Here is a 17,013-nt window from a genome sequence, read left to right as displayed (position 1 = left end):
AACACTGATGAAAGAAATTAAAGATGACACAAACGAATGGAAAGATATTCCATGTTCATGGATTGGGAGAACAAATACTGTTAAAATGTCCCTACTACCCAAAGCAATCTACAGACTTAATGCAATCCCTATCAAAATGCCAACAGAATTTTTCACAAATAACCCCACAATGTGTATGGAACCACAAAAGACCCCCAGTAGCTAAAGCAATCTTGAAAAAGTACAAAGGTGGCAGTTATCACAATCCCAGATTTCAAGATATACTACAATGCTGTAGTAATCAAAAGAGTATGGTATTGCTGCAAAAACAGCCACATTAAAAAAAAAAAAAAAAAAAACCCAGCCACATAGCTCAATGGAACAGAACAGAGAGTCAATAAACACACTATTATATGGTCAGTTAATCATTGGCAAAGGAGAAAAGAATATACAATGGGAAAAGATGGTCATGTCAACAAATGGTACTGGGAAAACTAGACAGCAATATGCAAAAGAATGAAACTGGACCACTTTCTTACACCACACAGAAAAATAAATTCAAAATGGATTAGGGACCCAAATGTGAGACCTGAAACCATACAAATTCTAGAAGAGAGCACCAGCAGTAACTTCTCTGACATTGGTTGTAGCAACATTTTTCTACAGGTCTTCTGAGACAAGGTTAACAAAAGCAAAAAATAAAGTATTGAGACTACATCAAAATCAAAGCTTCTGCACAGCAAAGGAAACCACCAACAAAACTAAAAGAGAACCTACTGAATGGGAGAACATATTTGCAATGACATATCTGGTTAAGGGTTAGTATCCAAAATATATTAAGAACTCACACACACACACACACACACACACACACACACACACACACACACACAAAAGAACTTACACAACACCAAAAAAGCCAGAAAATCCAATTTAAAAATGGGCAGAACACACAGACATTTCTCCAAATGGCCAACAGACACATGAAAAGATGCTCAACATCACTCATCATTAGGAAAATGCAAATCAAAACCACAATGAGATGTCATCTCATATGTGTCAGAATGGCTAAAATAAAAAACACAAGAAACAAGTTTTGGTGAGGATACGAAGAGAATGGAATCCTTGTGCACTGTTGGTGGGAATGCAAACTGGGGCAGCCAGTTTGTCTGGAAAACAGTAGGGGAGTTCCTCAAAAAATTAAAAATAAAACTATCCTATGACCCAGTAATTCCACTGCTAGGTATTTACCCAAAGAATATAAAAATATTCATTCAAAGGGATGTATGCACCCCAATGTATTATTGCAACATTATTTACAATAACCAATTAGGAAAGTACCTCAGGTGCTTACTGATAGATGAATGGATAAAAAAGTGGTCTGTATGTACCATAGAATATTACTCAGCCATAAAAATGAATGAAATCTTGCCATTTGCAACAGCATGGATGGAGCTGGCGAGATTAATGCTAAGAGAAATAAGTCAGGGAAAGACAAATGCCACATGATTTCACTCATATGTGGGATTTAAGAAGTAAAACAAAGAAAAAAAATAAGAGAAAACCAAAAACAGACTCTTTACTATAGAGAACAGATGGTTACCAGAGGGGAGGTGGGTGGGAGGATGAGCTAAATAGGTGATGGGGATTAGGAGAACACTTGTCTTGATGAACACTGAGTAATGTACAAAACTGGTGAATAACTATATTGTACACCTGAAGCTAATATAACAATGTATGTTAACTATACTGAAATTTTTAAAAATCTCACAATAAATTAAAAAATATATAAAAATGACAATAAAAATAAAATGAGACTTTGGGAAAACTCCCAGGATATAGATGTGCTGCTGTATTAAATATATCAGTCTGTCTACTGTTGGGGAAGGGGAGGAGAGACACAACCTGAATAAACATCACAGAAAGTATTTATGAAGAAAAAAAACCTAAGTTTTGTATTTCTTTCATAAAAACCACGTTAAAAAATGGCCAATTTTGAATATTCCTGAACCATAAACATTTTAAGTGGGTTAACATGAATTATTCACGGATTACCTGGAGATATTCCTAGCTTGTTGTTCTGTTAAACCAAGCTCCTCACTGGAAACTCCATCTTTTGTTATAAGGTCCTCAATAATGTCTGCAATATCAGTTAATCCAGTCATCTGGAATGGATCTACTGAAACGCTTCATTTTCGAATGCAATTTGAGAAATATAAGTCAGTATATACAATGTGATTACATTAAGCAGAAACGAACATGTAAACTTTAAAAAATGAACATATAAAGCTATATCCTCTATGAGCATAAATGAACACAAACATAATAAACACAGATGATCTAATGTTGTTCCTTAAACTTTCCAGTAATCCTCAGCACAAAAGTCTAATCATCAGTTATTCATGACTTCTTACGTGCTCTTAAAAAAGCAAACATAAGGCTCAGGAGATAACCTCTACCTGTCCTGCCTGCTGAATACACACACAGTAAAAGATATAGCAAATCCAGTCTACTGAATTCTAATTACTTATGCTAAAAGAGCAAAGGACATAGTAAAGCAATCCTCAGCTTCTTAAAACACTCCATTCCCAATGAGAATTAATTCCTTTGAGTCTACAAAAAAAATATGTAGTGTAGTAGCTCACATACACATGAACAATAAAATTTCCAAAACACACAGTTTACACCCAACCTTAAGTAAAACTGTGAATTAATTCTTCATATATTTACCTCTCAAATAAATCATCACTGTTATTCATACCTTAAAAGAAAAGAAACATTATTAATAAAAATTTAGGATAATTTTTTTCTACTTTCATCTATTAACCTGATTTAGAAATTATATAACCAGAAATTGCAGTATTTTTTAAACCTCCAAATAGCTTTAAAGATATATTTATGTGTGTAGCCTATTTACCCTCCTCTTAAATATGCTATTTGGTAGTGAATACTCTGCATCTTCAGATTATTACTTTTTTATCCAAAGTAGGATAGGAAGTACACTTGGGAAGAGGAAGTATGCTTTAGGAAGTACAGTCCTCCTTTGCTTAGTACACAGTTTAAAATACTGAAGTTAATTTACTAAAACAAAGCAAAACAAAAACCCCAAAAAACAAAAATGCTCTAATGATCCTAAAGTAATACATTTGGGAAAATATCTAATTTAATTCCAAGAAGCCATTACTTGGAAGAAAAGGACCTAAAGAATAATTTTTAAACCTTGTCCAATATTAACTACATGTCTTTAGAGCAAAACACCTAATCTACTCATTTTTTATATGTTTAATACTCAAAGAGAATTGAGTTACTATGGGGGAAAGTATTCTGATATCTCTTCTCAAAAACATTTTATTGTTGAGATTCTCTTAAATAAATCCACCCTGCCCCAAAACTTACACATCTATATGTTTTTAGTATTTATTTTACTTTCCTAAGCACATGTTGTTTTGTTTAATTCATTAATCCTCAAATAAAGATTTTACATTATTTTTGTACTCGGAGTTGGGGCATTTGTGAGGCTTTAATAGCAATTAATCAAATTTAACTATTTTTTTAAAGATTTTTTATTTTATTTTAAGTAATCTCCTTACTCAATGTGGGGCTCAAAGCCACAACCATGAGATCAAGAGTCACATGCTCCACCAACTGAGCTAGCCAGGGACCCTTTAAATTGAATTATTAAGAAAAACCTCAATTACTAAATGAAAAAAAAATGGTAATGATGTAGGTATAGAGTAATCAGATATAAAAAGGTCTGATTGCTAAGAAATGAAATTTCTTTTCTGATTCTTTTTATCAAAGGACAGAAAAGTGGTGTATCCGAGTAACTACCTTTAACAGTAGTTACACAGGAAGACTGGATCCTTACTTTATTTTTTTTTCTTACTTCATTTTCAATCCATTTTTGGAACTCTTCCTTTGGGGCTGCCATTACAATTTACTGAACACAATAGATCGGCTTTATTCCTTCAAAATCACAATTCCTTCTTTTTAATTCCAACAATGACACGCAGCCTTATTATCTACTCCACTTATCAGAGATCATCTGAAAATCTTGTGGCTATTACCGAAAATTAAATCCATCCTCAGTGAATAAATTATTTGCCACTGTTAAGAACACTCACAAGAATCAGCTAAGAAATAGAAGGCAATTCAAAAGAGGATATCTTTTTTGAGCACCAGAAGTAAGAGAATGACTATCCATCTTTCTAGGATGCCAACTTTAGAAAAGGAAACATCCATTAGGGTGTCTAAATTCTGTACTCTAAAAAATAATAATTTGATTTCCTTTTTAATTTACAGTAGACATTGAATACTAGAGAAAAATAATTATCCATCTTTAGATGTGTTATGCCATTTATTGACAGTTTTTCCCTTTCTTATCTTGCATCCTAATTTAAGAAGCTACTACAGGGGGCGCCTGGGTGGTTCAGTCCGTTAAGTGTCTTGTCTGCCTTGTGCTCAGATCATGATCCTGGGATCCTGGGATGGAGTCCCATGCTGGGCTCCCTGCAAGCAGGAAGCCTGCCGCTCCTTCACCTCCCCACTCCCTGTTCTTAATTAATCTCTCTCTCTCTCTCTCTCTCTCTAATAGATAAAATCTTTTTTAAAAAAGGAAACTATTACATCCCTGAACGAATACTTTCAATCTTACTTTTCCTACTCCTTTCTTTTCTTCTTCCTTTAAACATTTTAGAGTGGTCTTTATCCCCATCTTGATATGATCTTTGACTTCATTTCTCTTACTTTTCCACTTCCTTTTACTGTCAGAATTAAGTAGTCTATCAGTACAGACTCTTGAGCCTGTCTTTGTCCCCAAACAGCCTTCTTCTACTCTTGATATTACCTGAAAGTCCCCAAAGTCCTTAACAAATTCAATCTTTATTCATGACATTCTAATAGCCATTCACTTTTTCTTAAAAATCTCTCACCAAACTCCACTTGTCCATCTCCCTCATAGGGAGGCCGTGTACGCTCTCAAGGATGTCATTTCAAAGGCTCCAGAGAGTAGCCAAAGGGATTTTCACTTCTTCTGTATTTCTTGCTGAGAACAGATGCACTAAATCTTGGCTATATAATTAGGTAAAAGGCTCTTATATCTGTTTTTCAAGCTTAAACCTCTCATCAAGTTCCACTTGCTGTCAAAAACTGGGTGCCAAATATGGCCATTTTACATACCCCAACATCACCTTACACTGTTACATTTGGTGGTGAGGTACTCTAGAGGCCAACATCAGAGCTAGGATATTGTTGCTCCCACAGTGTGATAACACAAAATAACGGTTTCTCCTCCTCCTCCTCTTTCATCCACTTAGTCTTTGAGTGACGTCAGTTGCCTTCAGCATGTCTCCTGCTTTCCCACAACACTGCCCAGGCCCTGATCAGGTCAGATGAATTTAACAACTCACTAAATGATCGATGCCTCCATTCTGGTCTTCCTCAAGACTTCCTCATTCCCCTTCTCTGCTCAGAATGCTCCAATGATTCCCTGACATAAAATGGAGAGTACACTTCTCAGATCCATCAGAACCATCTACAACCTCTTTGACCTCATTTGTTAACTCTTCCCCAGAAGAGTCAATACAAAAGCTACGGATGGCAGAGAATCCACAGGAATCAAACAGGTTCAAACAGGAATCAACACAGGTTGAGTGTTATATAACACTCAATCCTCACAACTCTGTGACGTGGAAATGATCAGCCCCATACAAATGGAATCCAGGAAGAACTTAGAGGAAAGAAAATTACAACACTTAAAGCCAGCTTCTTAGTTTTTCTTTTAATGACAGCTATGCCATTTAAAAATAGCATTTTTTCCTGCTTATACTACTTTAATAATAAAACATACTGTAAACACTCAGTAAATTCATCATTTATGACCATCAATAGCTGAGGGAGAAAAAACCATTTCAAAGCCATTGGCAGTAGCCCAAGTGTTGTATTTATAAGGACCTATCATTCATATGGCAAAATGTATTCATTAGGACTACAGAAGAGCATTTTTAATTGCCAGCTCCAAATATAATGAATGAAAAGCAGCACCAAACTTTTCTAAGTTTCAATATTCTTTACTGTACAATGGGAATGATCATGGCACCCACCTTGCAGGTTAGACCTAACACACATAAAACAGCATTATCTGGGACACAAGCAGACTCTCAATAAACCACAGCTGTTATTTTGTTTTCCTAATTAAAACTCCAGGTTCTCAATATCAGCCAGTTTGAATTTTCAATTTTTGTAAAAATCAGACAGTATAGTAATTCCAGTTGCTATATATTTAACATTAATAAGTTATTAAAATAACTTAGAGATACCTAGTCCTATATCTTATTAGAGATAATGATACATGCTTGCAGTATCTTAGGAAGATGACAAGACATTTTGGTTCTTCAAGTAAATGGCACAATTTTTAACTTCCCCTGAAATTTATAAATATTGCAAAATGGCTTCACAAATCCTTCACAACCGTGTTCCCAATAAATAATCTTCAGTAAGAGTACTGGAAAACAAGAGTATAAATGAAAAAAGTGAAGAACAATACCAGGAGAAGTTGTATTCTGGTCACTGAAAAGGCTGACAGCCGAATCAGCAGAAGGAAACACACAGGTTTTCTGACTAGAATGAGTTTCTGCTACTGAAAATTCAGCTTCTGAAGTCTCTCTGTCACTTGGAGCCTCCTTATTCATATGAGTCTGGAAATGTACTGATCCAAGGTAAAACAGTAGAGGAAAAAAAGCACATGGGAAAAAAAAGATACTTAGTTAACACTTTGACACGGCAACAGATATATCAGAAGTTTATGATATATTATTTTGATAACTTTCTACTGTATAATGAAATAATTTAATATGATATTTAAAATTTAACCTCCCTCATAGTAAAAAAAAAAAAAACTATTAAATTTATTATCAGATTCAGGAAACATGGCACGTGAGCTGAAGTAGACAGGTTCATATCCTGTTATAAAAACAGAGAAGAGGGCAGCCCAGGTGGTTCAGCGGTTTAGCGCAGCCTTCAGCCCAGGGTGTGTTCCTGGAGACCCGGCATCGAGTCCCATGTCAGGCTCCCTGCATTGAGCCTGCTTCTCCCTCTGCTTGTGTCTCTGCCTCTCTCTCTCTCTCTGTGTGTCTCTCATGAATAAATAAAATCTAAAAAAATAATAAATAAAAACTGTTTTTAAATTTTAAAAATAAAAACAGAGAAGAAATGCTACATTTTAAAAAACAGATTAATATGCAACCAAGCCCTGTAAATAAAGAAATTGCCTGGTGCCAGAAAAGAAAACGTAATCAAAGCTGGGCAACATATGGGCAATGATGGTGGGACAGTTCATACAGAAAGGAAATGTGGTTTCTGCCATCTGCAGTGGAAAGAACTGAGCTACCTTCATATGACCTAGAGCATTGAAGGACAGCTCTATCCAGAAAATGAGGATAAAAGAAACCTTGGAGAAGCAGCAAAGAAATTTTCTATCTGCCTAAAGAGTGGATGGGAGAAAAATAAGTCAACTGTGAGAAATAAAAACCTCTGCTATGCCACAAACAGGTATGGGATCTGAATTTATACTATGTAGTACAGCAACTACAAGCCAAGAAATGTATATAAAAATTTGTCCCCCAAATTTTTCTACTTCAGTAGATCCCAAGAAGCAAATACAAAACCACTTCAATGATAAATATATAAAAATCAACACAACTCTCCTAAAGATAAGTTCAGGATTAAAAAAATATTTAATTGCACAAAGAAACCACCACGAAAGAGAGCAGTGTGCATATCTGACAATGGAGAATATAAATACATGAAGTAAAACAATCTGAAAGGGCATAAAATATTGCTAAAATCATTAAACAGATAAAAGAAGGCATAGAAACCATAATAAAATAGGACAGTACATCCAGCAAACAGATAGATTTGAAAAAGAAGCAAAACTTCTAGACATTAAGAATATAGTTTAAAAAATTTTAAATCCAAAAAAAAAAAAATTTAAATCCAATAGCAAAGATACAACAGAAGAGAAAATTAGAAAACATAAAGACAGATCTGAGACCATCACCCTAAGTACATCACTGAGAGATAAAAAGGTGGCAATTAATAGTTAAGAGACAGGGAATAAAGTGAGAAGGTCCAACATAGCTCTAAAAGGTGTTTTAGAAAACAATAGAAAGAATGGAGAGGAAGCAATACTCCAAAAGAAATGAATGAAAAATAACCAACATTAATAATCATTCCTGGGCAGCCCAGGGGCCCAGCAGTTTAGCACCGCCTTCAGCCCGGGGTGTGATCCTGGAGACCCGGGATCGAGTCCCACGTTGGGCTCCCTGCAAGGAGCCTGGTTCTCCCAACCCCTGTGTCTCTGCCTCTCTCTGTGTGTGTCTCTCATGAATAAATAAATAATAAAATCTTTTTTAAAAAAATCATTCCTTCTCTCATTTATTTATTTACAAGATTTTATTTATTTATTTATTCATTCATTCATTCATTCATTCATTCATTCATTCATGAGAGACACACAGAAAGAGGCAGAGGGAGAAGCAGGCTTCCTGCAGGGCGCCTGAATCGGGACTCAATCTCAGAATCCCAGGATCATGACCTGAGCCAAAGGTATATGCTCAACCACTGAGCCACCCAGATGCCCCCCTACTCTCATTTAGAATAAATTTTTAAAATATACATACTGGGGGCCCCTGGGTAGTTCAGTCTGTTGAGCCTCTGACACTTGATTCTGGGTCAGGTCGTGATCTCAGGGTTGTAAGATTGAGCCCCACCTCAGGATTCTCTGTCTCCCTCTTCTTCTGCCCCTCCACCCCCACACACTTTCTCTCTCTCTCTAAATTAAAAAAAAAATCTCTTAAAAAATAAATTTAGAAAATATATATACACTGAGACACACTTGTATCAAAAATATAAAATAAACCAAAAACAAAGAGAAAATTTTAAAAGCAATCAGAGATGAAAGAATAACTAGACAGACACTAGTATAAATTGAGCAATCAAAGATGTCAGTAAATAATGGAACAGTATTCTTTAAAATGCTGAGGGAAAATGAGCATCAATTTAGAATTCTGTCCTTATCTGTAAGCCATCACTAACAAAATGTAATAAAATTAAAGATACTTTCAAAGACTAGGAGACTTTACCACTCATAGGCTCTTGATGGAAGAACTAATAAAACAAGGAGGCAATCCTCAAGAAAGCAGATGCAAAAAGCAATTGTGAGCAACAATACCAGAGAATAAAAAAATGTTGAAAGAGTGCATCTCAGGCAATAACAGTATTATTTCATGAAACTTGTGTCTTGGTTTTGTATATTTATTGTTCACACATTTACATTTGTTACAGATTTTTTAAAAAAGAAGCAACTGAAGTCAGAAAACATGCTGATTGGTTCCAGTAAGTGTTGACCGAAAAGACACAGGAGACTAAATGGGAGAGCTGAAAACAAAGTAGATCTAAAATACCAGAAAACAATTATCAGGGAAGATGGGAGGGAGTAGATTAGTGTTAAAAGTTCTAAAATCCTTATATTACCTGGGAGATAAATATATTTGCCTTAAATTTTAATTCAACTATGAATGTTGAAAATTCAAGTATAATCACTAAGAAATTAAAAGTAGAATGTGTAATTTCTGAACCAATAGAAAGGAAGAGAAAGAATACAGAAAATTCAATCCAACAGAAGGAAAGGAAAAGTCAAAAATAAAGAAAAAAAAAACCCATGGTAAATAGGAAGTACAAAAATGACAATATATGTTATATAATTATATTTGATGATTAAGACATACAAATTATCTATTTTAAAAAATGAAATCTAGTTCTTTCCTGGACACACTACAACATAATCACTCAGCCTGAAAATAAAAGAATATCTAACTTACAGAAAATACAGGGGGGAGAGAAACATCTTAAATGACCCCATAGAGACTCAATTAGCAAAATCCAGACTCTGAAAGACACTTCAGGGCAAACATCCATGTTTCTTCAACAAGTAAATTGCAAGGGAAAAAGGAGACAGGAGGTACAAGAAGTTAAAAGAAACTTTTTTTAAAAGATTCTATTTATTTATTCATGAGAGACACACAGAGAGAGGCAGAGACACAGGCAAGAGGGTGGGACTCTATCCCAGGACTCTGCAATCACAACCCGAGCCAAAGGCAGATGCTCAATCACTAAGCCACCCAGGCAATCCTCAAAGAGACTTATAAGCCATCAAATGATTGCCATGTGCTCAGATTCCCAACTAGAATAGAAAAATAAGCTATTTTTGAAAATGAGATAGCTGGCAACACTGAAACACTGATCAGATACATGACAACATTAAGTTTTTTTAAAAAGGAGCAATAATACTATTTTGCCTATGTTTTTAAAAAAGAAACCTTATCTTTTAGACATATTTATAGGTAGATAGTATGCTATCTGGAATTTGCTTCAAAATCATCCAGGAAAAGGTGACAGGAGTAAGTGGGTTTAAATATAAAAGAAGATTGACCAGGAACTGATAATTGTTAAAGTTGGTTAATGGGTACATGAAGGTTAATTAACCATACTGTCTTCTATTGAAATTTTCCATCATAATTTTTTTTTAATTAAATATATCAAAAAAGATATGCCACGGAAAAGAAAACAGTATGGGAAAAATTAGTATTAGACAAAATTGACTGGTTCTAAAAACATTATTGGGGATAATGAGGGTCATTACTTAATGAGAAAAGGGGCAATATTCAAAAAAAATGTAAGAATAATGAGCATAATCATTTTATAACATAGCTTCAACTATAGAATGCAACATTTAAGAGAATCACAAGGAAAAATTCCACAATCACTGTGGGGAACTTTTAATGCACCCTTCTGAGCAATGAATAGATCAAGCAGACTAAAAAAATCAGAAAGAATATAGAAAATCTGGACAATTTAAAAGCTTGACTACATATATACACACATATATACCACATATATATACATAACATACACACACATACATCCTCCATAAGCCAATAGAAAATGCATACTCTTTTCAATTAAACGCTTACAAAAACTGATTATACATACCACGCCACAAAAGAAAATTTAACAAATATCTAAGAATTGCTATTATTGTACAGTCATCTGATTAGATGAATTATGATTATATTATATATATAATCATATATTAGATGATTATGATTTAATGTGATGGAAATGGAAAAAAATTAAAAACAGCCAAAACCCCATAATACTGGGAAGCTAAAAATCCCTTGTATGAGCTAAAGATGACATCGTAATACAAATCACAACCTATTTTTTTATTTCTTTATTTATTTATGATAGTCACAGAGAGAGAGAGAGAGAGAGAGAGAGAGAGACAGAGACACAGGCAGAGGGAGAAGCAGGCTCCATGCACCGGGAGCCCGACGTGGGATTCGATCCCGCGTCTCCAGGATCGCGCCCTGGGCCAAAGGCGCAGGCGCCAAACCGCTGCGCCACCCAGGGATCCCCACAACCTATTTAGATCAAAACAAAACCAAACATGGTGCACGTCAGCACTCGTCTAGGCCCTCGCAGGAACACGCTCAACTTCCAACACATGTATTGGAAAAAAGGAAGAATGAAGTTGGGAAAAGGCCAACCAGTTAAGCCCTCAAACACAGAAGAAATAGTAAAGCTAAGAGTAGAAATCTCTGAGAACGAAAATCAAACAAAACCAAACCAAAGCCTGTTTTTAAAAGAAAAGAAAACCCAAGTTAAATTGCTAACAAGACTGAATGAAAGACAATGTGGGAAAAAACAACAACTATAGATACAGCAGAATTTTTTTTTTTAAGTAACTACCCTCACTTCATTCTTTCAGTAAGAAATGCAAACACATCAGAGGGCGGGGGGGGGGGGGGGGGGGGGGGGGCGGGTGCGCTTGGCGGTTGAGCGCAGCCTTCAGCCCAGGGCGTGATCCTGGCTCCCCTCATGGAGCCTGCTTCTCCCTCTGCCTGTGTCTCTGCCTCTCTCTCTCTCTTTGTGTCTCTCATGAATAAATAAAATCTTTTAAAAAAACGCAAACCCATAACTATTTCACCACTGTTTGGCCATTTAAGCAGAACCTCAAAATTCCAGTTCTGCAGCTGACCAGGGACAAACAGCAAACCTTGGGCCCCAAGCTCTGCACACCCCTCAGCAAGTGTACGGCTGGTGCACCCCACGCCAGGAGCCATAGGTTGGCTTCTACAGGGAGGAGGGGGAGTGGCCTGCATGGAAGCCAATCACATTCTCACAAAAATAATCCTAATCTAACAATGAGGGGATTGAAGGCTTCAGCTCACAAATGAAAACTATTCCTACCCCAAAGATACAGATGCAGTGAAACGCTGGGACACCTGCACCCCGATGATTCTAGCAGCAATGTCCACAACAGCCAAACTGTGGAAGGAGCCTCGGTGTCCATAGAAAGATGAATGGATAAAGAAGATGTGGTCTATGTATACAATGGAATATCACTCAGCCATTAGAAATGACAAATACCCATCATTTGCTTCGAAGTGGAGGGACCTGGAGGGTATTATGCTGAGTGAAATAAGTCAATCGGAGAAGGACAAACATTATATGGTCTCATTCATTTGGGGAATATAAAAATTAGTGAAAGGGAATAAAGAGAAAGGAGAGAAAATGAGTGAAAATATCAGTGAGGGTGACAAAACATGAGACACCTAACTCTGGGAAATGAACAAGGAGCAGTGGAAAGGGAGGTGGGCGGGGGGGTGGGGGTGACTGGGTGATAGGCACTGAGGGCGGCACTTGGCAGGATGAGCACTGGGTGTTTTGCTCTATGTTGGCAAATTGAACTCCAATAAAAAAAAAAAAAAAAAAAGAAATAAAAAGAAAACTATTCCTAGTTCTACCGCTCCCAAAGGGTGATGCTTATTCTTTCAAAGCAAGGCTTTGGTCCCCAGCACCAACCCCCTCCCCCGAAACACAAAGAAACACACCTTCCGAAATGCCAATGGCTTTTGGAGCCAATGTGTTTTCAGATTCAGGACCAGAAGACAATTCAACGTGATCTACAGGTTCAACCTGTAGAAAAACACACACAACAAAATAACTAAAAAGATTTTATACTTTGATAATTTCCCAATATTGTTAAATAATTTCACAATATGTACATTTTAAATATTAAGGTAACAAGTGAAAGAAATAGGATTAAGTGCAAAAGGGCTGAATGTGGGGATGGAGGAAGAGAAGGAAATTTTTATTTATTTGTAGTCTAAATGATTTAACCTTTTATTTTTTTTAAAGATTTTATTTATTTATTCATGAGAGACAGAGAGAGAGAGGCAGAGATACAGACAGAGGAGAAGCAGGCTCCATGCAGGGAGCCCGATGTGGGACTTGATCCCAGGACCCCAGGATCACGCCCTGAGCCAAAGACAGACACTCAACCACTAAGCCACCCAGGCGTCCCAGATTTAACCTTTTAAGAAGCATCATAAAGAAAACAGAATCATATAATTTTAGATTGGGGAGAAACATCAGCTACCATTCAGACAAAAACTTTCATTTTAAAAATGAAAAAACAGGGCCCAGAGAAACTCAGTGACTTTCGTAGTGGCAGGATGTGGATTTGAACACAGGTCTGCAAAGATCCCAGTCATTGCTTGTCTACAAGTACCCCTCTGTCTCTTCCAGGCTTACAGTCTGTTTTCTTAATTAAAATAAACAAGTCAAAAGCTTTGTATTTATGTATGCATTATAATAGGATAAGAACATTTTAAAACAATATCCCAAAATCTTTCATTTAAATTAGTGCTACTTCCTTCAAAGTAGTCACCTTAGCAAACTAAATACCTGGGGAGTTTGATCAACCTTCCTATGAGAACTCTTCCTTTGAAATTATCTCTCACGCTTGTGCTACAATTATTAATAACTGTTCTGGGCATAAGTCTTTACTATATAAATGTAACTTTATCACTGTCAGAATCTAAAACTGAGAGAGCAAAGAAAGCCATTAAATAAACGTGTATCAAATGCCTGGCATGTGCCAAGCAAAAGACACAGTCCCTATCCTCCAGTATTAAAAGGCTTGGGCTGAGAGGGGGGCAGTAACAGAATTTTAAGGAAATTTTTCAAAATACATGTGTGTGATCTACACACTTCCCCTTGCCAAGGGACTGCCCCTTCCTCCATCCCCACCCTACAACCCCAGATTCCGCTGGGCTGGCATGTATATTTTGGAAAAGATCATGACATGCACAGCTGTCCTCTTATCTAATGGATCCAGATTTGTGTAAATTCCTTCTTGAAACTTCCTTTGGTTTGCTTTCTCCTGAGTCTCTTTACCTCAGAATGCTCCTTCTCAAGCTTTTTTTTTTTTCTTTTAAGATTTTATTTTATTTATTCATGAGAGACACACACACACACACAGAGAGAGAGAGAGAGGCAGAGACACAGGCAGAAGGAGAAGCAGGCTTCATGCAGGGAGCCTGACATGGGACTCGACCCATGACATGGGTCTTCAGGATCACACCCTGGGTCGAAGGCAGGCACTAAACTGCAGAGCCACCCAGGGATCCCTCTCAAGCTTTGTTGAATCATCTTTAAAAGTCCATGCACCCCAGAATTCTGTCCTTTACCCTCTTTTTCTCCTAATTCAGGGTACTCTTTCTGGGTGAGGCCCTATTATGAGTTGAACTTCCTCCTAAAGACTCTCAAATCTGTACATCAACCTAAATCTAGCTCCTAAGCTCCAGGAGCATATATCACATTTCCCACTAATCTCACAACACCTCATATTTAAGACTTTCCTGACCGAACTTAGCACAGGGCCCAGCATGTAACAGAAGCTCAATGAATGTTGACTGAAGGACAAAGACTTGGATTCTGGAGCAAGCCAGGATCAAGATCAGATTCAAGTGTAAGTAACATATTTGTTACTAGAGTATCTATTTGTTACATATTTGTAACAAATGTTACAAACATAAGATATATTTGTTAACATATTTGGCTCTAGATATGCTCAATATACTAGAACATAAGGTGATTCCCTGGAATAAAGAATTCCAAGGATCATTTTAATACTTAACACTCATTCTGAAGTGACAGATCTAAGTTTGGGTTAAAAAAACAAAAAGGAAAACAAATAAACATCATAATATCATTACTTAGTAGTAGCCCTACCTCTTATTTTTCCTTGCAATTTCATATATGTTTAATCTTAACTTTTTATATGTGTTAAATGTTGAATTAAAGAAATATTATAAACTTAATAAGTACATCTTTTAAAATGTCAACCTGCTAGAAACCTGGAATACTTGATAGGTAAGTCAACAATGGAATTCTGCAGACCAATTTGCATTTTCCAATACAAGGCTTTAACATATTCAAAATATTTTTACTTGTTCCTTAATCTTTATTTTATATGAATTTTACTTTCTTAAAAAAAAAACCCAAGTTGTTTGTGTAAAATAATTAATTCATATTTGAGACTTCCTTTCTATTTGTGTAACTACCATGATACACCAATACACATAAATAATCTCTTTCTTATGAGTCTTTTTAAGGATACAGAAAACATCTAAGGACTATTATTCCCATTATATAAAATACTTAAAAGAAACTGAGAATTCCAAATATAAAGATAACAGTATTTATAAAGTCAAATAAATTTTGCTGAAAAAAATGATAATTTGAGTGGGGTTCATTTAAAACCATATTCTTTTGTAATTCATACATTTCTTCTCCTGGTAGGAAATATCAGTCCACTTCTTAAAAGTTTAAGGTAGTAGTTCTCATTTGCCCCCCAGAGAACATTTGGCAATGTGTGAAGACATTTTTTTATTATTGCAGCAAAGCTAGTGGGTAGAGATCACGGATGCTACCAAATAGCTTACAGTGCACAGGACAGTCTTCCACAGCAAAGAATTATCTGGCCCCAATGTCAATAATGCTGAGGTTGACAAATCCTAGCTTTAAAAGAAACAAATTTCCTATTATTTTGAAAAATCAAGTGTCTAAAATTACATCATATTACCAATCTAATAACTCAGTAACAAACAAACATCTAAAATAAAGACAGGCTACCTTATCATAATGTCGATCTAGCATGTATCTGGGGCAATCCTGTTCTATGTTTTCAGCAATGGTCTGTATTGCCAACAGCTGTTCATCAATTTCCTGAAGCTTAGAGGTGAGATGCTCTAGCCGGCGAGCTGCAGAGCTCCGCACAGGGCGAGCTGGAGAGACATCCTGCAGTAGCTCCCACAGCAGATCATCTTCTGCAGCAGCTGATTTTGAGCTCTGTTCTTTGAATCGAAAATCTGGCTTCACCATATCTAAATATTAATAAAGGTAATCTATCAGAATTGATTACAGTTAAGGGAGAAGTAGATGCTCATGAACTAATTTTTTGAAGACCTCATTTTAAGTCAACATAACATTCCCTTCCAAATCTGTTTTAATACACTCAGAAAAAACACCAGCTTCCTGACTTCTGAGAGCTGTCTATTGTGAGATAAGAATTTATAACAATTATCATATGATCTCACTCACATGTGGAATTGAAGAAATAAAACAAGATCATAGGAGGAGAGGAAAAAATAAAACAAGATGAAATCAGAGAGGGAGATAAACCATAAGAGACTCTTAATCATAGGAAACAAACTAAGGGTCGCTGATGGGGGGGATGGGGTAACTGGGTGATGGGCATTAAGGAGGGCACATAAAAAAAAAAAGGAGGGCACGTGATGTAATGAGCACTGGGTGTTACATAAGACGGATGAATCACTGACCTCTACCTATGAAACCAATATACTATATGTTAATTACTGAATTTAAATAAAATTTAAAACAAAGAATACGTAACAGTATCACTATTACCACAAAACTCCATATACAAGGCAGTTCGAATGTTACTTTTACCTTCTGCTACAAAAACACAGTTGATCCAAAAGCAACTTTATTTAATATTTTTTATTTATTTATTTTGAAGATTCATTTATTTTGAGAAAGAGAGAGCGCATGGAGAGAGGGGCAGAGAGAGAGAATCTTGAAGAGACTCCCTGCTGAGAGCAGAAC

The 17,013-nt window shown here is 36.1% G+C and overlaps 1 protein-coding gene across 41 annotated transcripts in view; it reads right to left on the bottom strand.

The window, feature by feature from the left end:
* CPLANE1 (ciliogenesis and planar polarity effector complex subunit 1) overlaps window positions 1–17,013 on the bottom strand; it is a 138,651-nt gene that overhangs the window by 21,110 nt on the left and 100,528 nt on the right. For 22 of the 41 annotated variants that reach the window (XR_012001285.1, XM_072757077.1, XM_072757065.1 and 19 more), the window contains 5 exons: window positions 16,021–16,271; window positions 12,933–13,017; window positions 6,524–6,685; window positions 2,710–2,740; window positions 2,035–2,166 (listed from right to left, as the gene is read on the bottom strand). Coding sequence is in view for 21 of the 41 variants with exons in the window: in XM_072757077.1 (XP_072613178.1) it covers window positions 2,035–2,166; window positions 2,710–2,740; window positions 6,524–6,685; window positions 12,933–13,017; window positions 16,021–16,271 (661 nt within the window). In the remaining 20 variants the exon portion in view is untranslated. Of the gene's footprint in view, window positions 1–2,034; window positions 2,167–2,709; window positions 2,741–5,387; window positions 5,468–6,523; window positions 6,686–12,932; window positions 13,018–16,020; window positions 16,272–17,013 lie in introns of those variants that run through there. The other 19 variants (XR_012001297.1, XR_012001296.1, XR_012001301.1 and 16 more) reach the window with 6 other exon arrangements.

Source organism: Vulpes vulpes, chromosome 4 (assembly GCF_048418805.1).
Source record: "Vulpes vulpes isolate BD-2025 chromosome 4, VulVul3, whole genome shotgun sequence".
In the NCBI taxonomy this organism is placed as follows: Eukaryota; Metazoa; Chordata; class Mammalia; order Carnivora; family Canidae; genus Vulpes; species Vulpes vulpes.
The sequence above is the reverse complement of the archived record's forward strand: the minus strand, read 5'-3'. Positions and strand labels throughout refer to the sequence as shown.